Genomic DNA, 27,300 nt, shown 5'->3' with positions numbered 1-27,300 from the left:
ATTAAGCAATCTGGACACCCATAGATCCATGGGTCTGGATGGGATGCACCCGCGGGTGCTGAGGGAGCTGGCTGAGGTCATTGCTGGACCACTCTCCATCATCTTTGCTGAGTCTTGGAAAATCGGAGAGGTGCCTGAGGACTGGAGGAAAGCAAATGTCACTCCAGTCTTCAAAAAAGGCAAGAAGAAGGACCCAGGTAACTACAGATGGGTCAGCCTCACCTCCATCCCTGGGAAGTGATGGAACGACTTAGCCATCTCACGGCATATCAAGGATAAGAGAGCCATTAGGGGCAGTCAACATGGCTTCACCAAGGGGAAGTCAAGCTTGATCAACCTCATAGCCTTTTATGAAGACATAACGAGGCGGAGAGATGATGGTAGATGTGGTGTACCTTGATTTCAGTAAAGCATTTGACACAGTCTCCCACAGCATCCTCACAGCTAAACTGAGGAAGCTGGTCCGGATGATCTCATAGTGAGGTGGACTGCAAACTGGCTGAAGGAAATAAGCCAGAGAGTCGTGGTCAATGGGCCAGAGTCCAGTTGGAGGCCTGTATCTAGTGGAGTGCCTCAAGGGTCAGTACTGGGACCAGTACTATTCAATATATTCATCAACGACTTGGATGAGGGAATAGACTGCACTGTCAGCAAGTTTGCTGATGACTCCAAGCTGGGAAGAGTGGCTGACACGCCAGAAGGCTGTGCCGCCATCCTGGACAGGCTGGAGAGTCGGGTGGGGAAAAATTTAATGAAATATAACAAGGGAAAGTGTAGAGTCTTACATCTGGGCAGGAACAACGCCAAGTTCCAGTATAAGTTGAGGAATGGCCTATTAGAGAGCAGTGTAGGGGAAAGGGACCTGGGGGTCCTGGTGGACAGCAGGGTTACCATGAGCCAGCACTGTGCCCTTGTGGCCAAGAAGGCTAATAGCATCCTGGGGGGTATTAGAAGGGGGGTGGTTAGTAGATCGAGAGAGGTTCTCCTTCCCCTCTACTCCGCCCTGGTGAGACCACACCTGGAATACTGTGTCCAGTTCTGGGCCCCTCAGTTCTGGAAGGACAGGGAACTGCTGGAGAGAGTCCAGCGCAGGGCAACGAAGATGATGAAGGGAGTGGAGCATCTCCCTTATGAGGAAAGGCTGAGGGAGCTGGGTCTCCTTAGCTTGGAGAAGAGGAGACTGAGGGGTGACCTCATTAATGTTTACAAATATATAAAGGGTGAGTGTTGCGAAGATGGAGCCAGGCTCTTCTCAGTGACAACCAATGATAGGACAAGGGGTAATGGGCTCAAACTGGAACACATGAGGTTCCACTTAAATTTGAGAATAAACTTCTTCACGGTGAGGGTAACAGAACACTGGAACAGGCTGCCCAGGGAGGTTGCAGAGTCTCCAACTCTGGAGACATTCAAAACCCGCCTGGACACCTTCCTGTGTAACCTCATCTAGGTGTTCCTGCTCTGGCAAGGGGATTGGACTAGATGATCTTTCGAGGTCCCTTCCAATCCCTAACCTGTGATTCGAAACTACAGTTCAATTACAGAGGCCTCACCCCCAAAACTGGTACTATCCTCTTTCTACTGGAGGCGGAAAAAACTATAGTACTGCTTCTGCTCCTCCTAGCATTCACACTTTTTATTCACACCCCCACCAGCAGAAACTAAGCATTCTTTCCATTGCATGTGCATGCAAAATAATTAAGACAACAGCTGAGCAGTTTCTGGCTCGCTCTTTCAAACTTTCACTTGCAAGAAAGACCACGTATGTAATGTTTCAGACTGAATGACATAAGTTTGGCTAAAGGAATTGTATAAGGTTGCTTTCCTGTTCTCCTATGGGAGGACTATCACAGCAACTCTAGATATAGCTGCAACTTTGCATTTTTCATTAAAAGGAGTTACCAGTGCACCACTCAGAAGGCCAAATGTGTTAATTTCTTTCAATTAACTGGAAAGGTTAAAGATAACTTGAACATATAAATGAACTAAATTCTGACCTGCTTACCACACTGTTTGACATTAAGGAAAAACATTAGCGGCAGAGAGAAGCAGCATCCTATCTCCTATTGCCAAGGGAAAAGGGTTTGTTACTAAGGAGAGTTCCACTTCCTACCTGGGATTCCTGGATCTGTGTGAGTTTTTTCTTCTCCTGCTCTTCCTCTTGCTTTTTCTTTTTCTCTTTCTTTTCTTTCTTTTTTGCCGTTTTTAGTTTCTTCTTGATTTCAAATCTAGTAGCAGAAATTGAAACAATGTATGAAAGAATGCTCTCCATCTGAGTGAGCAAAGTACCCCTCATATGCTATCTTGGCTTAACTTGTTAGTAGGCTGTAAGAAGCACATCCACTGCTTGCCCCAGACAGATAACCCTCTAATGCTATCCTGTCCCCTATTCCCATCCCCTACCTTCTTCAAGGAAAATAAGGTGAAGTACAGAAAAGTGCAGGCTTACAGAGAGCTAACCTAAAGGGCTGAAGAGATCACACAGGAATGGCTGTTCCCCAGAAATCTGTCCTTACTCCATCTTCATCTTTGCCAGTGTAGTGACCATTGCATGCTGCCTCGAACTCTAAAAACAATTGGCTATTTCACATCATTCGAATCTCAACAGCTGAAAAATTTGGTTGTTTAAAGCCACTGTAATGCTAACTTTTTTATGCTTAAACTCCACCTTTCTACCAGCACTGGTCTGTAATAAGAACAACTGCAAAGAAGTCCCAGTGAGTCCTCCTTCAGCAGCTACATTCCAGTCAGGCTCTGGTAGTTTCTGCAGTCCAATTTAGGCACTTCCATTGCTACTTTCAGGAAATATGTCAGCCTGAAATCTTATTATCAGCCACTGTATTCAGAAGAATAGTGATTTCGCTGGAATTGTCCTGTGACTGAGATTCCACTGCACCATAGACTGGTCAATGCTTTAGTGAAGGGTGCATGTGGAGAAACACAAGAAAAAAAACATACTTAACTTCCAAAAACTGAAATTCAAGATGTGTTATCCACATCTATATTACACAGTCTGTTTTTCTTCAGTCCTTTACACCTGGATTTTGTAGACAAGAAACTGAAGTGCCTGATGAGCTTGCTGCCCTTCATGACTTTAATATGAAGTATAACACACAGGGCACAGGCATTGTATCACATGCAATGTCACGTGTAACCCAATAAACTCACAGCACAACATACACACAAAGAACAAGACAGCATTTCAAAAGATTCAGCTTACCATAAAGTTAAATAACTACCCCTCACCACCACCTTCTTAGTTCTACCTGCCAACACCTTTCCATAAAACAGGACAAACCCGTTTAATATTGAATCAGTAACTCAAGCTTAGATTGTTCAGCTTGTTTTTATCAAGTACTCTCCAGCATTCACTCTAAAAGAAAGACATTCAGTTACCATGGAACAGTGAAAGACATTTAAAATATGGTGTCCTTCTATCTGATCTAAATCCAGTCTTTCACTCATTTTGATCCCTTTGAGGAGAATAGCAAACTACAGAAGACACTGAAAGTAGCATTAACACCACAGGCAGGCAGTGCTCTAACTGTGGCTTGGACAAATACACAGTCTGACAGCAGTTTGTATTGACAGGATTTACTCAACACGCGTCAGTCCCCTAGAGAAATTTGTCAGTAAGTGAGAAAAGAGAGGTCACTGAAGAGGGAAAAGACTGGAGAAAACTTGACCCACACATGCTGAATGTTTCTGTTAGACACATGACAAGAAAAATACCTTTACTACTAGGAAGCCGCCTGACAGGACAGTGTTACAGTAACAAACCAACCCACATCAACTAATGTAGAAATCCACGAACGACAGATACAACACCACTCCTCATTATTTCAGTATCTCTCTTCTATTAGGACCCCAAGCAGCTTCACATGCATATAGAGGCAACCCTAACACTTCTGTACTTCTCCACTGTTTTCTGAAAAATTCCAGCACCTCATACACATCTTACACTTCGTTTGCTTTTTTCCACAGTATCAGCATGTGACAGCTAATACAAAAAAGACAGAAGGGAAAGCAGTCCTTCTGACAGCCTGGCATCCAGTGTGCAAAGTAGTACTATGGCTACAACAGTAGCCGACAGAACCACATGTATTCAACAGTTGAGAGACTTTCAGAAACTCACTTTTACAAGAACATGCAGAATTCCTGTGGTACGCTTCTCAACTAGCTCCAAGGATCGTTTACGCAAAAACTTAATTCACTTTATAGCGCTCAGTGCTTGGATCCCAAACATGAGAGCACGATTAACATTTCGCCACACAGACTATATGAATTCGCTACCAAACATCAACAGATACAAAATTCACCTTCTCTTTAGCACTTCTCTCTTCTCTATCCGGTTAAACAGCTCCTGTTCTCTCTCCTTTTCTGTCATTTGTTCCAGTCGAGCTCGGTCTTCTTCATCTCCCATCAGATCTTCTCCATAGCCATCATGGAATTCCTCATCTTCAGAGGAAGAATCTGAATCTGAGCTAGATGAGGAGCTGTTGCTTTCCGAGTCAGAGACTTCTCCTGAAACAAAAGCACACGGCAGTGAGATTCACTTTGGGCAGAGCCCAAACACTTCATTGCAGCATGTTAGCAAAGGATATAAAGAATTAATTTTACACTCCTCTTCCACTATACTAAAAGCATACATATAATGTAAACTAAACCCACGAGTAAATACTTTATTATTGTAAGATACGCACGCTAAAAAATTATAAAATGAGTGGTACTACATGTAAAAACAAATCGGGTTATAAGAAAAAGTTCTTAGGAGAACAAACAAACTCTGGGAGGCCTTTTGGTTAGTGTGTTAGAGTCTTAAAGTTACATTTCTCTGCCTATAGACTTATGACCTTGAGAAGTCGTTTGTACATCCATAACTTTGTAAGTGTATGCGCACACCTGAAATGCCGCTGTTAACTGCTACCAATACTCCTCACTCCTCATTATAGCAACTCGAAGAAACAAAATCGTTATTTGAAGACTGCAACACTACAAAATGTCACATCACAAGATAAAGTTGGAACACACTACCCTCAAGACTGGCAAGGGTGTGATGCTAGCTTCATTACTGTAACAAGCCCTCCCAGTTACACACGGGCTTAGGGAACAGCTGCTTCCCCACAAATACTGGGTAACACCACCTTTAAACTTGATCTAAGTCTAAGTGCTTTGATTACCTCACCTAATTGACTACGTTACAGGAAATCACAAAGGCAGACATTAAGATTCTTTCTTTGACTTTCATTCTCCCCTCAGTAATTCTGGAAACTTCCAGCTCTGCAAGCTTACATCATGGAAAACCTTGATTTGTACGCACCGATACATAAAGGTTCAATCACTTCATGCTTTGTCTGCCTCCGCTGTGCTTAATATACTCAAAACTGTAGGCTCCTTCCTATTCTCTCAACTTTTTTTAGTATCAACTGAAATCGCAACCTGCAAAACTCCATAGGCATGATGAAAACAGGAAAGAACACAAGAAGTTTGCCCAGCATTGGAACGGATTCAATATTCATGCAAAAAAGTTCTGATGAAGTTACAGTAATGATTTTTCTTCTTCCATGTCACTATAAATGTGCAAGAATGCCAATTCAGAGAAAATGCATGCCAGATAAGATCCTATTTACAATCACACAACACTACACACCTCCCCTTTTGTCATCACAAGAAGTTTGTGAAGGGAAAAATACATCAATGGAAATAAAAGCAAATGCTACCCACACTGCAGATGGAACATGCTAGAAGGAAGAAACCAATTTTCCAGGAGAAAGTCAAGTAATGAAACATGCCATACTTTCTTCAGTTGAAACAGTACTTGTTGCATTTGTAATGGAGTGCCTACAGCAATGCTATACTGAATTACATGCACTTCAAGCCATGGCAAGTTTAATAGTCATCCAGAGTACTGGTTACACAAAGGAACTCTTCGAAGGCAGTCTTTAACAGCACCATTTACACATTACTCTTCAGTGTGCACAAAAGGGTAACTTCACTGGGAATTACACTTTAAGTAGAGGCACATGCGTTATCTTACCCTCTTCAGGTGCTGAGCTCTCAGCCGAGCTGTCTTTATCTGAGCTGCCTGACGAGGCAGCTTTGTTCATCTGTTTCTTCATGGTTCCTTTCTTCTCTGCCTTACCCGCTTTTCCCTTTTTTTTGTTTTTAGAACCTCCAACAGTCCACTGCAAGGAAAGAATCAAGAAAGGGATCATGAGACACAAACATCACTTTTTTCCCCTCACACAAAACCCTGGAGTTAAAACAAGTGAGAAACAGCCTAATACCTCACAGCAACAAATCAATCATGCAAGGCTAAAAAAAAAAAAAAAAAAAAAAGAGAAAAGGAAGCCAATATGAAACTTATTAACTGAAAATGTTTAAACATTTTACGAGGTTTTTTGTGCTTGGTGGGCTGGAATGTTGTGTGGTTGTTTCGGGCTATTTCTTAATAAAAAAAAAATCAGTTATCAGTACAAGACAACACTTGGTGGGATAGTCCTTTCAAAAACAATGAAGACTTCAGAGTCTGCAATATTTGCCAGTAAAATAATTTTAAACTACTGTCCAGCTGCATTTGTAAAGCTTAGCTTCAGTTTACTAGTCTTAAACAGAAAAAGCAAGAGATGTGTTTACAAAACTAGTTAATTCAACAGCAGATTTTAGATTTCTTGAAGGCACACCAATTACACATGATAGTCTTTCCAACATCTCAGTTTTACCAGGAGTACACAGCATCTGCATTTTTATGCAACAAAACAACAGCGTACTCGCTCAGAGACAGTAATGCCACTGCCTGCATCTATGTATATAAGTAGAATCAAATCAGAATTGCAGAGGTTTGGAAAAAAAAAAAGTCAAATGTCAAGTCTCAATTTTAATTTTCTCTTAACATCATGTCCTCAATTTACTTAGACTGCACTTTCCAAGTACAGGACTTACACCACCACACCGACAGACAACAACTGAAATCCCAACATCCCAGGAGAAGAGCTAGTATTTACCTTAGAGTGTGATTTCTTATTAGTATTTTTTGCATTGTCCCATGTAAAGCCACAGAACAGAACTGATAAGGATTGCTTGTGTATTATTTTAAGGCTTTGCAATATTTTCCACTTCACCACCTCACCTCCCCAGGCGCAAGACCTTCATGCATAAGACAGTTTCTCTCTAAATAAATACATATATTTGGACTGTTATCCTCTTCATACCTGTACATTACTCATCCTTCATGCACATCACCACCTGTTCAAGCATGCAGTCTACTAAAAAATATATGCCTAACTCAAATGAGCAAACACTCATTGCATAATGGAGATACTGTGCTCAAAACTATTCTAACTGGAAAACTAGATTTGACTTCAGGTGCACACAAACTTCAGGCTTCTCACCCAACCAACCCTTTCTGGGGTACAAATTAAGTCCATTCCTGCAGGCAGTAATCATTCCATCAAATTTGATGACAACTTCTGCCTGATTAGGAACCATCTTCAGAGAACCCTGGTGTTCAAATACTCTAAACTCAATGGAGTACTTAGAAGCTACTACCTGATATCTACTAATATCTTTAGAATTTCCTAGGTTTTGATTGCTCTCACATCCAGCCTTGTACCTTCCATATTACCACCTGTATATTCAAAAGTATCCGTCAAAGGCCAGGTAGAAGTTTTCTCTCCTGACGGTAAAAGTATAGCTCTCTAGTGGTGAGCCTCCAATTGCAGTCCATGCCCTATGCAGTTAGCCCAGTCTGTTACAGTCTATAGGACTGATGAGAAACTGCACAGAAAGTATCAGCCTGTGCTTGCACTGAAGTCTTTACTGGCTTCCACATTAAGGTTTTACTTGTTCAGTGTTTCAATACTGCTGTCTAATAATATTCCTGGTTAACTATGCTCATGTAAATGAGTTAAGAACTCACTTCTATTCTGTCTGAACCTGCTCAAACCTCAATGTTAAGGACTCACCTCCTATGTATCACAGAAAAGTGCATTTCTGCTATTTGTTGAAGAGGTCACCTACTGCCAGCATACCAGTGAAAACACAACAGTGACAAAGTGAAACCGAGCATTTAGCAGAGAGCAGCAGAGCCCCCTGAACCAGGGATGCAGAGGTGCCTCCTGCCCAGAGCTCTGCCACTTCTTTTCCACGTTCTAACACTGAATTATACCTTACATCAGCATGCTGTATAGCAAAGAAGCACAGAGAAAGCCATAGTACACACCACAGTTATATTAAGACCTTGAGAGGCCATGCCAGAACGAAAGAAGTTAAGATCAGACAAAAACAGCAGGACTTCAACTGGTAATAAAATGTTTAATAGCTGTAGATACCTGCATTACAGATCACTGCTCTCAAACTTTGATTCACAAGCAGAATTGTGGAAAAAACCTGGGTCTGGGAAGATGGGACTGAAGAGAAAGCTGTGTGACAACCTCTCGAGCAACAACAAAAAGGTAATTAAAAAAATCTGTCCTAAACTAGGAAATTTTGCTTTGTTTTTTTAGGTACCGCTGGACATTACACTTCGTCTCATTTTTGTTTATGCAAGTGACCTCTACATCTTTCAAGTTATAATAACTGTTTGTCACCTTCCAGTTTCAGTGCTGTCATGAAGACACATTCTTCCTCATCTTCAGGGGTTATTCAGCTACCCCAATCTCTCATAAATGCCTGGTCATTCCTGGTACCACTACAGGACAAGACAGTGGTTTGAACAAGCCTTGAGGACAAATAAATGATCAAAACCAGGACATAGCCAGCATGAGGCTCTTCTAGGTTCACAAATTGCTCTGCAGGCTCAGGGACCATCAGTTGTCATTTGGACACTGAATGACCATTCTGTATTGTTCAGAGAGAGACTAGCCAACATCACATTTCTTCTTACAGCAAAGGAAGACCTAGTAGAGGTCTTCTTAGCAGGTCTGGCACAAGGAGAAGGGGGAAGACAATGCTGGAAAGCACGGCAACCTGCAGTCCCAACCAGAGTCTTGAGCCCCTTCCTCATGCTTTAGCTCACCCATGGAGATCAGAAAGGAAACAACATGTCTGCACATAACATCAAGTAAAAATGTACACACAGGTATAGTCAGAAATGTTTGTTCTCTTTCCCTCATCCCCACGCACCTCAAACAGCAAACAATAACCGTATTTTCCAAAATCTGTCTTCTGCTGCAGCTTCTCCAGGTTTCCTTTTCCATGTCCAGTCAGGCAGAGCCAGTCAACACTTCTTACACACTTTCCATGATTATAACATCTTCTCTAAACAGCCCCTTAATTCACTCCTTCCTCCTCAGCCACCATCTGGAACCCTCCATGGTTCCAGACACAGCAAGTTAGTAAACTCAGGCACAAGTAAGCTGCCACATGGCTTTCTGCTTATTGTTTAGTACTGTCACACAAGAGAGTTTTATGGTTCATTCACAGGAAGTAGCCAGAAGAGCATTTCAATTTTTCCTCTTGCTTCAAAGGTTCACAGTGCTACTAGCTTGTTTCCCCCAAGTCCAACTTAAGCCATCATACCCAGAACGGACTGCCAATAACAACAACAACAAAAAAAAACCCACAACAAAACAAAAAACACCAACCCCAAACCCCCCCCCCCCCCCAAACCAACAAAACCTGACACATTAGAAATCAGCCAGATTTAGAAGTCAGCTTCTACAAAAGCAAATACACAAAATGACTGAAGAAAACCATTTTTTAGCTCAGCAAACCTGGAACATATTTCCACTAGGGAGATGAAATGAGATTGAGGAGAAAAAAAAAGAAGAAAAAAAGTGATCTCTCAGAGTGCAGTAAGCATACTAATTGTCTTACCCTCACTGCTCAGACAGTCACTGTTTTCTTCTATTCACACAGCACCTAAACATGTTATTCACTGAGATTTTATTTTGCAAATAGGTATTCTCCCTGCTTTTTGGTGGGTTTTTTTTGTTTGTTTGTTTGTTTGTTCTTCTTTTAACATCACACCAAACAGAGATGCAAAAGCAAGGTTACTGGCCTCTCCTTGCCATATCCTTCCCTCCTAGATAGGCTTTTATAAGCAAAAGGCAAAATTACAAGCCACAACATCAAAGCAAGACCAGTCCCTTACCAATGTGCTCCTTTCCTAGGCAACATAAACTTAAATGCCGCAACAACATGACAGCTTAAGAGTGCCAAGGTACATAATGTTAGCCCAGCTTATAAACTTTCATCCATTCTCCTCCATTCATACAGGGAAACAAAAGGCAACCCTCCAGGCAAGTCATCAAAACTGCAGTTTCAGCCTGTCTGAAGACAACAGCAGGCAGTGCAGATATAAAGATAAGGCAGCATTTACTGTCTTCAGGGTTTCTCAAAGCTAGGAGAACTCTGGAGACAGCACTCCAAGAGCTACAACGAAGAAAATCTTACCTATCACTACTGTTTAACTAGCAAATAAAAAGCCCCTGTTACCTTTCTTGCTTTTTGAAGTCTGCACTTGCCATTCAGATGCATCAAACACCTTCGCAATGACAACAAGCCTAACAATTAGAAAACGTAAAGGACCATTTTAGACATTAGGCGACTGAAGGTGTCAATAACAAAATGGAAAGGAGATAAACACCTTCTGAAGCCACAGAAGGGGCTTTCCCAGGAAATGGCTGAAAAAGAAAGCTTCACGGGCCAAAGTATCACCAGACACCTGATCCACCCTCATCTTCCAAGTACAGCTCAAAAGAGCTCCTAGAAAGGTAACTGCGGGGAAAAAAAAAAAAAAAAAAAAAATATATATATATATATATATATATATATATATATATATATATATACACACCTATAGTAGGTTGAAATTCAGTTTAGGCAGCAAGTTAAAATTTGTTCTAACAGTACTTTGAGGGGACCATGTGTTGAAAAATGGCAAGAACCTCTAAGTGACAACATCGAGATGGTAGTTACCAAATGGCAATGAAGACAAACCTGGGCATGGTACTGGCTCTGAAAACCTGCAATGTTTTATTTCAGAAGCCTGGGCTAAACCACTGGAGATGGCAATAGCTATGTCTTGCATAGCTGTAGCATCACCAGCCAGCAAGCATAATCCAGACTAACAAAAGTTTAATAACTTCTCTAGACACTAGATAGTACCTCATAACTGAATTGCTGTCAGCAAAAACTGCTCCCTGGGTATAAAGGAAAATTTCATTCAGTGAAAAAAATTTAAATAAAATCAGACTCACAGAGGTACTGGAATTGAATGTATACTTCTAGAGCAACTTTCTCCACTTCAGAACTTGTGTAGACTCTCATACCATGTAACTTTGGTGGACCTGATTTATCCCCATGCTAGTTTACAACTTAAAGAAACTACTTGGAGACCAACTTTTATACCTGTTTTGTCCACAACTGGTTCACATTACATCTTTGGACATGCCAGCCTCCATACAATTAGCCTGCGCTATTCAGATTTGTACTTTCTTTGGTGTGGGAAGAGTAACAGCATCTCTCCTCCTTAAGAAAAGCTTTACTATTCTTCTCTTTAACAGCTAAAGGAAACTGCCTCTAAGGAAAGTCAAAATTACAAAGCACACTGCCTATATGGCTGTGTATAGGAAGGTTAAAGTACAGCCCATTTCAAATCTCTTAGGCCTGTAAAATGTATGGCAAAGGGAGATACCTCTAGCCCCAGCAGTAACTTGGCTAACATCAAACTGGTTACATGGGATGGTGAGCTCTTGGGTAGTCATGGCCACACGTTGCTCCACAGCTAAAGGAACTGCCTGTCTCCACATCTGCATCCAACTTAGTACATCTCTTTGTGAAGATGGTACTTTTTATTGCAAAGCCCTGTAGTCATTGCTATTTATTAGTTGTCAGAACAACAGTTCATATTTAATTGAGTCATGCGTATTCCACAGACCCACCAGAAGACTGTTCAGAGCATCCTTCCTATTTCATTGCCTGCAACTCATCTTCAGTCCCTTGGCTGGGTAATTTGATTCAGCCCACACAGGTACTTAAAATGTTACAGAACCCAGCATCTACTCCACGAACACCCGATGTGGCTATGAGCTTTCACAGAAGCATGTTCTCAGAAAGGCACATAAAATATATCATTAAAGATCTACTGAAATCCCTTGGGCATCACTGAATAGATGTGGCATGATTTGTACATGCTGTTACAGTATAGTTCAAATACATTGCCTTTCTCTTCCCAATGCCCCCCAAACTTCCTTCCTTTTGAAAAATGCAGAATGCAGTATTAGACTCTGAAGCAGAGATCCAGGCTCCTTTCCTGTACACAGGACATAGTGACAATCCCATAACGTTTAGCACTTGTCAGGAATCACAAAGGATCTACACACTACAAAACCTGCATGGAAACAAATAGCTATGATTAAGCTCATTTGCCCAGGGCAACAGTTTCCATGCTTTTGCCTCCTCATCTTGCAGGAAGACCAGTTAAGACAACGTCAACATTTAGACCCCCTCTCCCAGCGCTCAGGGTTAAGCAAAGGTCAAACTAACCACAAGAACACTGATTAAAACCAAAGTTGTTCAAGCAGTAGTGTAGTCAAGCCTAGGGATCCACAGAACTGAACAACTGGCAGAAGCAGAACCGTCATAACCTCAGCCTGCCTCCCCCTGCTGTGGCAAGCAGCAGTTCCAAATGCATATTTCAGGCACAGGAATAGAAGCAAATGTCCTAATTACTTCCTCTCTAAATCTTTTTCCTCTTGCTGCATGGAGGTCAGAAAGAACACAGTATCAATTAGAAATTACACAGATTAGAAAGTATCAAATGCACATAGTGCAACAAAGACAACTACTGCCATCTACAAAGTCCGTGCAAATATGTCATATTCTACATAAAACAGATAAAAAACTTTATCATTGCTCTCCACACTTAAGTCTACTTTTCCAGACAAGCTGGTCTCCACACAGCTTAGAATAAATAAGCTGCATGACAGCAGATTAGAACATACAGTGACAAACTGAGTGGTCACCCAATATCAAACCTAGTATCTAGTCCATTCATAATTTTCTCTCTCCTTATATTTTAAGCATATATTAGATACAAGAGTCTTTTTATTATTTATTTTTTAAAGAACAGGATTGAAGCAGAGTTCCAAGCATATTTATTTCAAAAATATCTCAGAAATAAAACTAAACCACATGTTCTTTACACTTACTGGAAGAACTCTGCTACACTACCAAAGACTTAACAGCTAATAGTTTATCATTTGTCTACCCTATTGGTCTCCAAGTTGTCACAGTGAATAATCCTTCCTGTACTTTCCAGCAAAAGCCACACCAAACAGCTCCCTGTTGAATTTTTAAGAATTAATAAAGAACCTCTCTAAGTTGCATGGGAAGCCTGCAAAAGTTATTTGTAACTTTTCAAGAAAATGTTTTTATTCAAATACCTGACTGACCTGTTTGTCAGTTCCTCTGTTTTCGTAAGTTGATTTCAATTTTCATTTATAGATGAAAGCAGAGATTTTAACCAGTTTTAGAATGTAGTACGAGAACAAACACTAAAACCAAATCTAGCAGGCAAGAACTGCTATACAAGGAACTGACAAAATTCCAGGACAAAGTAATTCTAAATTCTTCCTTGCCTTGCTTTCTTTAAAACTGTCTATAAAAACACACTCTGTTGCATGTTCAAATGACCTGACAGGCTAGTTCACAGTAGAGTTCCCGGAAAATCAAAGTAGCTAAACAGAACAGTTTTACCACCTGTAAAATAGTATCCCCAGCCTTGACCCTTTTCCTCTCTGGGGAAGAAAGCTCTTTTCTGAAGCTGAAAACCTCTCTCCGTTGAATGCAGAGTCCAGGTTTAGCAGCTTCACAGCTACTTCAGCCACAAGCACTACACAGGAAAAACACTAGTTTTAAGTAGGCAGATCACCAGACCATTCAGACCATATGAACATGAGATTAAACAGGCCGTTTTTTTACAGACCTTCTGACTATTTTGTATGGAGTTACAATTCAAAGCATATTAATTAGAAGAAAAAAAAAAAATTGATTACACATCCTCTGGGCTTAATGCGTATCCATCTGTGCCATGGATGGCCAGTCCCACTTTATGAAGTCAACAGGCTAAATATACTGTATGATAAATACACTTTCACTGCTTAGGTAGAATCAGACAAATAACCCATAGTAAATTCATTGATAACATGACAACTCACCTCATCGTCACTGTCTGACGTCTCAGAGTCTGAAGATGCTGTAGGTTTGCTCACAGGTGGCTCCTTTTCTTCTGAGTCACTGCGTTTCCGTTTGGCCAATGACAAGAGTTCCTGGTGTGAAAAATAAAACATTTATTTTAAAATGTCATAATTAGTTTTACCAACCCAGGTCACTGTACATGCGCCTTCTCTGTGACACCTGAGCATATTCCAGCAATATGATTATTCCCACTGATTAAAGAACAAAGTCTGCTTGTGTTTCATAAATACATATATACACACACAATTTTAATACAACAGGATACTATAAAAGGATTTTGAGGATAACAAGCTAGAAGTAGTAAACACAACTACCATTACTTTCTTGGTATAAATGACATAAACCAGATTATTTTCAGAGACATGTCTAGGTCTGTTTTATTTGGATTAGGTAATAATTCAAAAACATCCTAACTACAATGTGTAGCATTAACCCCCAAAGCCAAATGCCACTAGAGAGCACCTCCTTCTTCCAAGAAAAATAGATGTTTGCAATCATACACTTTAAAAGGGACATACTTCAGGCCTCACCACAATGACATGGCTGACGATATTCAGTCAGCCTGTTCAATTCCTTCTCACTGTCCCTACATACCACAGAATGCAATCAAAGCTTTGGATGGACACAGATCAGGCACTGAGCCCAAAATCTGTGAAATTAAGTAGAGCTGTTTCTCCAAAGGAAGCATTTGCAAAGGCAACACATACCAGCACAAAGAACTAAATAGCTCTCAAATAATCTCATCATCTGCTGTTCATAGCTTGTTCAGATGATAAAAGTGGTATCATAAACATCTCAGAAGCTGCATTACTGTCTTTGTAGTCTGTGACACATAATTTATTCTTAAAAACATTGCTCTGGGGCTGATGAACCTCAGCTATGAGTAGAAATACAGTCATACCAAATTCTGCAGTCTTGGGAAGTCAATACTAGACTGGTTTGCATCAGCTTTACAATTGGAAGATTATGTCCACAGCAAATGGATTACAATTTAGTACCTCAAATGAGAACATAAACACTGCAGAAATGGATGGGCTAGACTAGTTATCAACAAAGAAACCTTCCATTAGTAAGGGCATTTTACAAATCTCGCTCTGAAGAAGGCATGCAACATCAACAGAGCACATTCGTACAATCAACGATTCTCTTTAGCTCCTAATGTTTTCTACAATCTTTTCCAGAATTTCTCTCTCTCAATTGTCTCTAAGTAGTCTTTCAAGCCAGATTACCTTCCTGGATGGTATCTTGGCATATTTACCACTACTTTCATGCCAAGCAATTTTCCTTCTTTCTTTCTATCCTCGTTCTGTTTTCCAAGATACTATATTAGTAAGACTTCTACTCCTTTTATTCAACAAGCCTAGATTGCCAAGGGAAGCTGTCAAACATTGAACCTACAGGGACCTCAGTATACTCTCATCCTTAAATCACACAACAAATACACTGCTTCCCTGATACCTAATCTTTATCCCTGCACATACATATCCCTGCTGTTATAGTTGCTACAAACAGCTCAGTGGAGGCAGAAGCACCTGTTGGTCAGCTACAGATGCATTCTTCCAAGGAATGATGGAACAGATGCAGAACCATGTAGTTATTCCTACCACCATCACTCCTCCTATTTTCAAGCTCTGAAGAAACTACCAAACTAATGTATGAGTGGTGAGTGTTGGCAGCTCTAAAGACTCTAGAGGCATGCAAGATCAACATCAGGGCATACTCTGCTCCAGTATATTTGTGTAACGGAGTCTCTGATTTTTCTGAAGCGCCAAGCTGCAAAATTATTTTTGAGTGTTTGGGAAGGCTTTTTATTGCAACACAACAACAGCTTTGATATTAAAAACTCTGAAGGTCCAGCACGTAAATTACATCAGACCTGTAGGCTTCAGCATAGTTAACCAGCCAAACCTCTCCTAGCACTACCATACAAGCTGCAACACACTTCACCTACAACGTCTTTATGTACCATTTGAATCACATCACCAACACCTGGCAACACCAAAAGATGAGTCTTTGAAAGCAGTCTCCTCTACAGAGGAAGATGCCCCCTTTGCAGCCCTGACAGGGTTAAACTGGTGCCAGACAGAATCACAGAATGTTAGGGATTGGAAGGGACCTCAAGAGACCATCTAGTCCAATCCCCCTGCCGGAGCAGGAACACTTAGATGAGGTTACACAGGAATGTGTCCAGGCGGGTCTTGAATGTCTCCAGAGTAGGAGACTCCACAACCTCCCTGCACTTCCAGTCCCAGGAGATGCCCTGATAAATAAACAGTTCCCCTTCTTGCACCTACAGGCTCCTAGCTCTGTGCAGTTTCCCATCAAGAGAGCTCCTCCAGCTCAGTCGCCAAGATTGAGGAGAGCACATTGCACATGCATTAACCACCCCTCCTGGAGCCGCCTGCCCCGAAGGGCTCCCTGGGCCGGCGGGGGCAGGGACCTGACACGCTGCTCTCCCCGCGTGAGAAACCAGCACAGAAAAGTTGTCCAGCCCTTTGGGCTTTTACCCCCACTGCCCCAGGGGTGACGACCCCGGCAGCCGAGCCCCGTTCCTCCCTCCTCAGGGCCAAACCGCCCTGGAGCATCGCCCCTCCGAGTGCCGCCCTCCTGCAACCACCGGGCCCGCTGCAAAGAGCCCCCAAAACCCGCCAACGCGGGCCGCCTGCCACGGGCAGGCCGGGGACCCGCCGGAGAGGAGCGGGATCTCTGCACAGAGGCCGCGGGAGTCCCCATGGTACTGAGGAGAGCGACGGCGGCGCGCGGCCCCTGGGCGGGAGTGAGGGAACGAGGGGGATGGCGGCGCCGAGCCCTACGCGGGCCGGGGATCCCAGGCCCCGCGTCCGGGCTGGGCCTCCCCGCGCACCTGATCTAGGTTCTCTTCACTACCGCTATCCTCGGTATCGGAGTCGATAAGGACGCGGCCTTTCCGCTTCTTCACCATGGCGGGGCCGGCTTTTTTTTTTTCCCCCCTCCCTCCCCACCCCGGCGCCGACGGCGGCGGCGGCGGCGGCGCGGCGCTCACAGCGGCCCGGCCTGCCCCGCGCCGCCCGCCCGACCGGTACACAAAGGGCACCGCGCATGCGCAGCGCGCCGGGGCGGGAAGGAGGGCGGGGCCAGCACCCGTGAGGGGAGAGGGGCGAGGAGGAGGGGGAGGTGGCAGCGGCAGCGGCTGGTTGTTTCCGCCTCGTCCCTCTCTACTCCCCTTACCTCCCCTTACGGGCGCCGGCCCCACGTAGAGAGCGGTTTATCGGCCCCCATTAGCGTTTATTCGAGCTATCCCGTTACGTGTCCCTCACAAACAGGCGTGTCCCCCCTCAGCCTCTAAACGCAAAGATATTTGCGAATAAGCCGCTCAGTATAGTGTAGCAGCTTCTCTATGCCTGCAGAGCGAAGGGAAGATTTCGCCTTCGCCGTCGGTGAGGGTGGGAGCTCCATAGCTACCGCCGGCGGAACCTGAGCGCCACGGTGCCTGTTCCCCCGCCGGGCCGGAAGCGGTGGGACCCCCGGTAGTGGCGGGAAGGTGAGGCGGCGCCGTAGGGCGCGGGTGGCGGTCAGGGGGTGAGGGGTGTCGGTGTGGTCGCTTTTGCGAAGAGGCTGCTACCGCCTGTCGCCGCGTCCCGGCCTCGCCTCTGCCCTCCGTGCTCGGGGAAGGCGGGTGGGATCTGGGCGCTGCGGGGCGGTGAGGTGCCGGCGGGGCCGCGGCTGGCAGCCCAGGTTCGGTAACTGCGGTGCGGTGAATCGGTGCCAGCGTTAAATCGGCATGCTGGTATAACGGTGCGTAGGGTCAAAAACCGTGCAGAAGTAACGTTTATTAGCATTTCGCGTTTTTTTTTTCCTTGGTACTTGGAGGAAACAAGGACGAGACTGCCGAGCGGGATTCAGCCTGACCGCGGGCCGCAGCTTTTCTGTGCCTTTCCCGTTTTGCGGGGTATGTGTTGGTTTGGGGCAGGTTTGCCAGAAGCGGCCGGTCGCGTTGAGGCTGTCCCTGCTGCCATGGTGCGTGCTGCATCTCTGTTCCAAGAGGCATGGGCACCTTGCGCGTGGGTTTGCTTTTTTTGGGACTTGCTTCCTTGCTGAGCATGTGACAGAGAAAATGTGAGTTCGTCCAATGCGGTTTTAGACTACAGTGCATAACTTCAATTGGAGTATGAGAATAATAGGAGTGAGTTTCACCATTAGTAACGGGAGGTATGTGACGTGTAGAGAAGACAGTGGCGCTCACCACGAGTCTCTCCGCAGTATTGGCTAATACAAGTTATTATCTGTTTATGTATATTGTGTTTGGATGACAGACTGCAATAAGATGGTTTGCAAGTGCTATCACTACAGCTGTTTAAAGATGAAGACTAGTTTGCTGATAAGGTGTTATGCTGTGTAAAGCAAGCATCTGCATGTCAGCTCATGTTGCAGGAGAAAGAGGGAATGAAGGTGTTTAAACCACGGAAAAAGAAAGGACTGTCCTACTGGTGCTCTGTGGGAGTTTGTAACTGAGCTATGTGGGCCTTCCAATTAAAATTTCCAATGGGCTTTCCAATAAAAATTTAATTAAAAAATTAAAAATTCTTAAAGGAATTGAATAGGCTGAATGGTCCAGTATGGCACTTCCATAATTTTGTTTTGGTTTGCTACATTCTTAAAAGCTCAGAGATGATGAACTGATTTGACATAATTTTACAATTTATTCTGTGAAAAACAAACAAACAAACCCAACAACCCAAAACCAAACCAACAAACCAGGCAACTAGTCTGTTTAATCTTATGTGTCGGAGATAATAGCCTTTGTAAGAAGTATTGAACATTAAGGCTCTCCGTTACAAATTAGAGAATAATGGAGTGTCACAACTCTTCTTACTTGCAGTGATGCAGAGAGAAGCGAAGAAAAGATTTTTAGTTTTTTTTTTCCCCCCGAAACTTAAGAAACAAAAACAAACAAACAAACGAAACAACCACAAAAACCTATTGAATTTCAGTCTTTCTTGTTAAATCCTTTGATCTTTTCAAACCTTTAATCTTAAACCACACGAGCAGAGGGGGCAAGGGTCTGGTGGCTGCTCCGGCAGGGGGATTGAACTAGGTGATCTTTCAAGGTTCTTTCCAGTCCCTAACATTCTGTGATTCTGTGACTTATGAAAGAAACATGTATTATGGCTGCTGTAGGACTTCATATCTGAAAAGTCTTGTCATCTGTCATGTCAGATGAGATTGTCATTCTGGTCCATATGGCAGCAGAGTCTACCTGTTGCCAATATGTGATTTTCTTGCAGGGGATAATACTTTATAGTTGTATAGATGCCATCTTTTAGAAACATTCTTCTTGAGGTTGTTTTTGCTGGTGTTACTCATAATACCTAAACGTACAGGGAAGGGGATGAAAAGGAATTGCTTTTTTTCTCTTTTCAGTTTTATTTGAAGTATTTTACTTATCTTTTTTCATATACATGGGTATTTTGCATCCTGGTGGAGGGGTTTCTACAAACCGTTAAGTAAACTACAAGTCTGAGAAAGTGTCATACTTGATGTTATTTTTTATTCCTCTTTCCAATGGCTTAGATTTCTAGTTAATATCTGTTTTAAAAATGAACAGTTTTACAGGCATCCTATACGTAATTTTTTTTTTAATATATTCCCTTTCATTAAAGGTGGAGATAAACTACAGTAACTTCCTCTGGATATTGGTTTTGTTAAATTAATTTCAAGCCTGTTAGTTGCCTTACTGGAAGTGAACTCTTCAAGTTTACCATAATGGCTCTGACTACTACGTTGCTGAGCAGTGCTTACTTACGTAGTAGATGCTACAGGCACGAAGTTTTGCACCCCTTACTTGGACCTCTCCTCAGCGATTCCATGTCAAAATCGTATAGCAGCTACAGGAGGCCAGGGTCACAGCCTGAGAAAAAAATGTCTTGGCAAGATATTGATTTCAGTTTTAAGAAGGGCTTTGATGTCTTAAAGACTCAGCTAAGCATGCTGAAGAAGGAGACCAAGGATTACTTCGTAGGGCCTGGAGGCCATCGATTGGATCAGTACCTGTTGGAACAGACAAAGGTGGTGTGGGAGTTTCGGAGCCAAGAAGATTTGAATAAATGGGTTATTTCCTCTGATGTGGAGATTGGAGGCAAAAGTGAAGTTTACCTCCAGTTGGGTAGGAATAACCAGGCTGCTCTGCTCTATGGAACCCTCAATACAGAAGTGCCTCGTGATGGGGAGACACAATACAGTGGATATTGCAGTATGAGAGCGAAACCACCCATGGTAAGTACAGCTTCGTGTTTGCATAATTTCTGTTATTTAATCAGATAGCATTTTTGTGTGATCCCAGTGACAAGTAGTGAGCTGTTATTTACTGCGGTTGAAGCAGATCACTTCCAGGAGTATGAGATATTCCTTCACGGATGTAATTGCTGCTGTATCCTTTGACCTGGAAGGAACTTAAACTTTTTCTTGGATTTTGTTTTCCTTTCTTAGAGAAGGAATGATGTATGTTTGATCATTTACTTACGCACAATAGGGCATCCACTCATTAAGCCAGCCCTGTTTGCAGCCTCCTTGCAAATGAAGGAGCCTTTATATCAAAAATTGGTATGATTAAAATAGATGTCTCTCTAAATTTGAAGTCAATTGGATGTGTCATTAGGACAAATTTTCTGGGCTTTTGCTTGACCTGTTCATCAAACTTGGTGAATGTGCTCGTCTTTTTTCTCACAGGAACAGAAAATAATGCTTTGAAACTTATTTTTAAAGGTCTGACTCCTGTTGTACATCAGAAAAAGCACGACACAAATCTTTGATAAGCTCAGAATTGAGCAAAACAGAACCAGAAGGGGATGTTCTTATTATTGATACTTCTTGTTTCATCCCTTATTTTTAAGCACCTTTAAAAGCAAGGGAATATTTTGATTCAGTGTATAAAATGCTTAACTTTTTAGTCCATTTTATTGTTTGTGACTTGGCACAAGTACACAGGTAAGATCTGTTCTGGGCCAGAAACTTGAAGAGCAGAGAACATGGGCAAACAAAATCAATGGGCAAATGAGAGGCAGATAAGTACGGATTAAAGTGGTGACACTGGGTGAGGGCAACGGAACAATATGTTGCATTTCACCTGAGTTAAATTCCCAGGACTACTGCTGACTCGTGCAGATGTGACTCAAACTTTCACCTCCTAATTCTGAAGTAGAGGAGTGTAGCTGTCCAGCTTTATAATGCAGTTTGAAATCAGAGGGTGAAAGCATAGATACAAAGACTCTTTTTTATTTAAGAAAAAAGGCTCAAAACGGGCAAAACCATAAAATCAAGTAGCCATAGCCATTGTATTAATGTATTAATGATCTACTCCTCCTATTCTTGTAAGATGAATTGGTAGGACAGTTGATAGGTAACGGTAGAAGTGCAGTAAGATAACAGGGAAACTTCTGACTTTTTTGTGCTAATTCTGACCTGGTTTAAGCAATTCTGGCCAAGAATAGCCCTGCCCCCTGCCCCCCATCACTCCAAGTGACTTCAGTGTAACTCTCCGAAGACTCTTTGATCTTCCTATATGTGAATCGCAACACTTGGACTTCTAAGATATTTAGGAAAAAATGTGGTTGAGAATTAGATACGCTTTCAATCCATACCATTATGCACAGTTAATGGTAAAAAGTGTTGGGAAACATGAAATGCTTCCAGTGCTTATGTCAGCATTCAATAGGGAAGTTAATTAAAAAATTATACCGCTTCTTCAGTTTCTTGTAATTACCTCCGAGTAAGGTAGTACTGACCACAGAATGTTAAACTTAATGAACTACATAACTAGTGATCCATCACTCTAGGGTTTGTGTACTTGCCTGATAGGGAAGGAGATCTGGTTTCTGACAGTTAAAAGATTGTAGTTTATTATTAGAGCGTGAGTCTTCAGAGCAGCGATACTGCAGTTTGTAGGCTCGAATACAGTGCTGAAGGAAATTCAGTGAGATCAGCAGCTAGTATGATAAAAGAGTAACCCAGTTTTCACTATATTGCAGTAGATATTGTCATAGTAATGAGGGTGCTGATTAAAGCAATAGTGCTCTGTTCTTCATAATGGAAATTTCCCCCTATCAATGAGGAATAATTTTATTTATTAATGATTTGTAGGGATCTTTTTTTAGGAAGAAGTACTATGACTGGTCAAACTTCAACAGTCTGTATTTACGTGTCCGTGGAGATGGCAGACCTTGGATGATAAACATTTATACAGACCCTTACTTCTCTCATCAAAAGGATGACCTCTACAACTACTTCATGTTCACCCGAGGAGGCCCGTACTGGGAGGAAATAAAGGTGAACTAATGAGTCTTTCAAACTAAGGAGGCTGGCTGGGGGTCCTGGCCACAGCTCTGTGGAAGGAAATTCTTTCAACAGTCACAGTTTGGTGTTTTTGTTGTCCATTCAGCAATGTCTCTCTTACCTGTACTTATGCAATAGACTTGCATTTAGCTTGGGAGTTCCCAAAATTGTAAATTGCTGGATTGTGGGAGGGCCCATTGTGTCAGTTGTGTTAAAAGATTTGATCCACCATACTTTCACTTGAATATCTGCTGTTAGCCCTTACTAGAGTAATCAAATGGATACAGCGATTGAAGCTTAGCAGGTGTTGTCAGGAATATTCTGTGATAACCATTTTATTTGTAATACAACTTGATGGAGGTTGGTGTAGGATTTGTACCCTGCGACAGGATTTGCACCCTGCGACAGGATTTGCTTAACCTGCTGACTTGCTAGAGTTGGTTAGAGACTCAAAGATGTGGTTTGTCATTTGTGGCCTTTGAATCTGCAACGCAAAATATTTGTAAGAAGGGGGAGTTTCAGCTCTTTTCTGATGAAACTTGGGGAACTTTTGTGATTAGCTGATGACAACATTAAGGAGGTTTGTACGTCCTTATGAATTGCTGTTCAGTGCTTCATAATACTGTTGTCCAGTCATATGAGAGCAGCCAACTGTTTCATGGCTGAGGAATCAGGAGGATGAAAAGCAGCGAGTCATTGCTGGCTTGTGTGATTTCCCCTAATCCACACCTGCCAACCCTCCTGTGTCCTACCTCTTATCACAGCCCCTCCTCTTTCTTGCTCCCACTGCATTCAAGGCTATTTTTACATTATTCTGAAATGCTTTGCTAGAGTATCAATATTTCAATATGAAGTTTGCACTGTGAAAGACACAGCTTGTGTATAGATGAGCTGTCAATATACATGCATGCTAGACTTTAGACTTTTCATTAACTTCTGTTTTATGCTGACATGTTACTGGAAGGTTCTATTGTAGATGTGAACAACTGCTTTCTGTGCTGCAGCTTCTCATTGTATCCTAACAGGGTAATGATCCTGCACAACAGCTACAAACAGCCTCCACAGAACAGCGTGGGGCTGGAAGTGGCTGCCAGTGATCAATGAAAGGGTTAATGTGGCCCACTTCTCTGTGCCAGTTCTGAGTACCCAGCTAGTGCTGGTACCAGATTTAATGTGCTAAGGGAGGGTTTTCTTAGTTTTTTTTTTCTATGTACTGGTGACACTAAAGCCTGGTTTGTTTTTTCCTGTCAGATTCCATTCTCCAAATTCTTTCTCTCCAGTCGGGGAAGAATCCAGGATGACCAACATCCTATCTGGCTAGACAAGGCAAGTTTTCTATAGGCTTTATCTGAAATATCCTTTAAGATTATATTTTGATTATATAGATAATTTACAAATCCTTTAATGTTTATTAATTTGAAATTAAAGGGCCTCTTTATGTCATAAGGGTGCTTATTCTTGTGTGTTTGCCTTTAAATTATCCTACTTTGTGATAGCAGTGCTAGTTTACTTCAAAGTAGCTCCAAAAATATTTTTAAGAGATTTAGAAAACCAAGAAACAATTCACAACTTATGGGGCCTTTCAAATAATGAAAATTTTTTTTTTTTGAGGTGTAATCAAAGTGACTAAAATCTAAAGTGCCAGCTGGCACAGTACCGCCCAAAGTAACAAAAGTATCATAAACTTCCTTCCTAACAGAAGACTGTAAGGGATATAATATTTTGAGATTTTATTTGAGGATATAATGTATCAGTGACCTTAATGGTGAGCAGTAAACTGGTGTATTTATAAGAAGGATTAAGTAAATGTGTTGAGCATTTTTAATTTTGTTTCTACAAATAAGTAGACTAATTCACTAATTTAGTGGAGGAGACATGTTGGAAAAACTTGTTTCTGTGTCTTTTTTTCTTTTAAATTTCAGTGACCCTCCTGTATGTAATTGGGGGCTGCTTAATACTCAATGATGACCAAAAGGAAAACAATGTTAGCAATACATGTGTGGAGAAAATAAAGGGCCCATTACTTGAATCAATGTTAGTCACCTGGAGTGCTACATTCAGTTCCTGATTGCCTTAATGAAAAAAAAAAAAAAGGGCAATTGAGTGATTGGCACCATGAAAACAATCTTTTAAAACAAGTTGAAGCTGTAGAAAGCAAGTATGAAAGATACTAAGGAGGAAGAAAAAACAAGCTTCATGGAATAAAGTTGGTATAAAAAAGCCTATATTTAAATACACACTGAAGAATTTATCCAGATTTGGAATATACAGTCATTAAAAAATGGTAAATGAGAACATAAAGTTGTATGTGGGGTGTTTAAAAAATATTTATGAGGAGTTGAAGGGACAAAATGATACTTGATGTAAGCATCTGTTTTCTTTCCTTGTTATCTTATGCTTAGTATTTCATAGTAGAAATTATGCACTTGTATATAATACAAAGTGTAATTTTACAAATGAATTTTAAAGAAACCTAAAAATAGGGGAAGCAGTGTGAAGGCAATTAAACAAATCGTAGTACCATGAGGGACCAAGACATTTTATCTATTATATGTTTTCCCAGGAGCCAGGAAAGGTGTTACACTGGCTATTTCCTGCCTTTTTATTCTGGTTTATCTAGGACTTGCAAAGGAATAGATTCCTCAGAGCAGAGAGTTTAGGTGACTCCTGTAGTCAGTATGAACCAGAAAGATAGAGCTTTAAAGGTTCTCCAGGCTCCACAAGCCAAGGGGCTGATTGTAGGAGCTTGCTTCGGGGGAAGAAACAGCATTTAAATCATTGCAACGATCTGAGAGGAACATTAGTGCATTTAATTTCTTTAGCTGTGTTCTATTATTTATTTAGCATACACTTATGACTTATTTAGCCTTAGCCTAGAATCATTTAACTTTGTCTGACACATCCTGGGCATTACTTTACTGCAAGTGCAGCAGTAGCATTGCAGGTAGAGCTCAGACCTGCACTTGTAAGCAGTGCTTGGAAGCAGCTGGAGCTTAATAGGTGGTGTGGCACTGGTGGCTCTAGCACTGGTGGCACAGCTGGTTCAAGAGCTGCTGAAGTCTCTGAATGGTGATTGGTAAGAGCTGGGAGAGCTTTCAGGCAAGCCACAGGCTGATAGGAAACATGCCTGAGCCACCTGAGTTTGTATGGACTTTATCAGCCAGAATCAAAATTATATTAAAAAAAAAGTAATAGTGGAGAACATTATGGGAAGGGAATGAGGAACATTCTTATATATAAGAACATTATTTGAGTTGGGAAACAGTAGCCAAGAATTTGCCTTAATATAAAACTCAGTTACAAAGTTTCATGCTTTTTTAAAATGTCTGTTTTGGTGCACTTTCCCCCTATACCCAGTGTATGACAATCTAGAATAAAAGTTCACTTCCATCTTTAATTACTTTGTGTTTGCTGCTCACATAAGAATTGTAACAGACTCTGTGAAAATATGTTTATATGCAGAATCATAATGAAACTGGCACTACACAGACCTTGAAGGATAAAAATTAGAGTGTTGCCTCAGCTATTTCTAATAAAGGGCTCAACACTGTGGTAGAAAGGCAAATGGGAAGTAGTTTCTCCTAGGGTCTGTATCAAAAATGTGGTACTGTAGTGTTCAAGCTTTCAGAAATAACACTGCACTTTAAACAAATACCACTGTTTACAGTGGATGACCATAAGTTGTTTGTAAAATATGGAAGTAGTAGATAGTATGTTACAGTAAAACAATTCTGGTCTAATGTAGGTATCTTTTAATTAGGTTAGTACCCTTGGCTTCACCATTGGAGATAAAGTAGATGGTCCATTCCAGCTGGAGATTGATTTTATTGGCTTGCTAAATGATAGAGCTCATACAGAAGAGTTTGCCTATGAAATGTATGAAAAGAATCCTAGAGTCTAAGTTGGACTGGTTCTTCAGATGCTTGGTTCATTTTAAGAAAAGACTTTACCATGTGGTTTGTAACAACTTGATGCTATGTAAACATTGAGGTAAGTGCATGAAGTGTTGACTGTAGTGATCTGACTAGAGTGACACCAGTGCCATCTTCAAGCTGCCAAATACAGAACCCTGGAGACACTGTACATACGTGGACTGCAACAGACCCTGAGACTTGCAATGCACTCTTACAAAGTAGGAACCATTGACTAAGTTTTGGCTTCTGCCCTGACCTTTACAGAAATAAAGGTATTTCATGAGCCTGTTGTAGTTCTTTTTTGTACAACAATTTCATTTTCTACAGTATATGGTTTGTAGACTAGCTGCAAAACACATCTGCTAATTTTAAACTTGAAAAAGTATGATGGGAATTAATACCCCAAGGAATGGTGCTGTGGTGTGACTCAGCCACTGAAATTTACTCAGAGCAGCCTAAGAAGTGGAAAAGGCCAAACTATTTTAACCTTTGGCTCCTCTGAATAACTAAAAAAAGAAAAAACTGCCACTGCCAAAACTGAAAGAGCAGCTATGCAGTAGGCTCAGCTTTTTTTCCTAGAGCTGCTGCTGCTGATAGCCCTACAGCTTTACAGACCTAAGGTTGTTGAAAAGAAGCAATGCTCCAAGAGGGGGCAGGGGGGACACCCCCACCATTCTCTACTCCCTGAGGAGGCACAGCTGAGCCTGATGAGCACCATTAGAGGTCAGATCATGCTTTTCTGCTGTGTGCTATTAGCTTAACTCAGGTGTACTGTAAGAAGTCACAGCCTCAGCTGGTGGCACCAAAGCTCAATACTTCCATTTTTCGGAGAAGTCTGGTTTTCAGTAGGCTGAGAAACACTTTAAAGAACAAGTGC

At 41.8% G+C, this 27,300-nt stretch overlaps 2 protein-coding genes across 5 annotated transcripts in view; one reads left to right on the top strand and one right to left on the bottom strand.

The window, feature by feature from the left end:
- The window catches only part of RTF1 (RTF1 homolog, Paf1/RNA polymerase II complex component), a 30,995-nt gene extending 13,790 nt beyond the window's left edge, over positions 1-17,205 (bottom strand). Inside the window, exons 1-5 of the mRNA XM_065838860.2 lie at positions 17,066-17,205; positions 14,163-14,273; positions 6,038-6,185; positions 4,320-4,524; positions 2,114-2,228 (exon numbers count right to left, since the gene is read on the bottom strand). Coding sequence (XP_065694932.2) covers positions 2,114-2,228; positions 4,320-4,524; positions 6,038-6,185; positions 14,163-14,273; positions 17,066-17,143 — 657 coding nt within the window. The 5' untranslated portion in view covers positions 17,144-17,205. The remainder of the gene's footprint in view (positions 1-2,113; positions 2,229-4,319; positions 4,525-6,037; positions 6,186-14,162; positions 14,274-17,065) is intronic.
- A 110-nt stretch (positions 17,206-17,315) lies between these two features.
- On the top strand, positions 17,316-26,706 carry NDUFAF1 (NADH:ubiquinone oxidoreductase complex assembly factor 1). Of its 4 annotated transcripts, none has more exons than XM_065838724.2 (5): positions 17,316-17,708; positions 19,842-20,454; positions 22,318-22,503; positions 23,761-23,835; positions 26,270-26,706. In XM_065838724.2, the coding sequence occupies exons 2-5, from the start codon at positions 19,945-19,947 to the stop codon at positions 26,408-26,410; spliced, it is 912 nt and encodes a 303-aa protein (XP_065694796.1). In that variant the 5' UTR covers positions 17,316-17,708; positions 19,842-19,944; the 3' UTR covers positions 26,411-26,706. The 4 variants fall into 4 exon arrangements, with proteins under 4 accessions (XP_065694796.1, XP_065694795.1, XP_071665277.1 ...); XM_065838723.2 differs by having other exon boundaries at positions 17,316-17,722; XM_071809176.1 differs by lacking the exon at positions 26,270-26,706 and adding an exon at positions 24,432-25,906 and having other exon boundaries at positions 17,316-17,722.
- The last annotated feature ends 594 nt before the right edge of the window (positions 26,707-27,300 follow it).

This window comes from Patagioenas fasciata, chromosome 5 (assembly GCF_037038585.1).
Source record: "Patagioenas fasciata isolate bPatFas1 chromosome 5, bPatFas1.hap1, whole genome shotgun sequence".
Taxonomy (NCBI): Eukaryota; Metazoa; Chordata; class Aves; order Columbiformes; family Columbidae; genus Patagioenas; species Patagioenas fasciata.
This window is presented reverse-complemented; position numbering and strand designations above follow the sequence as displayed.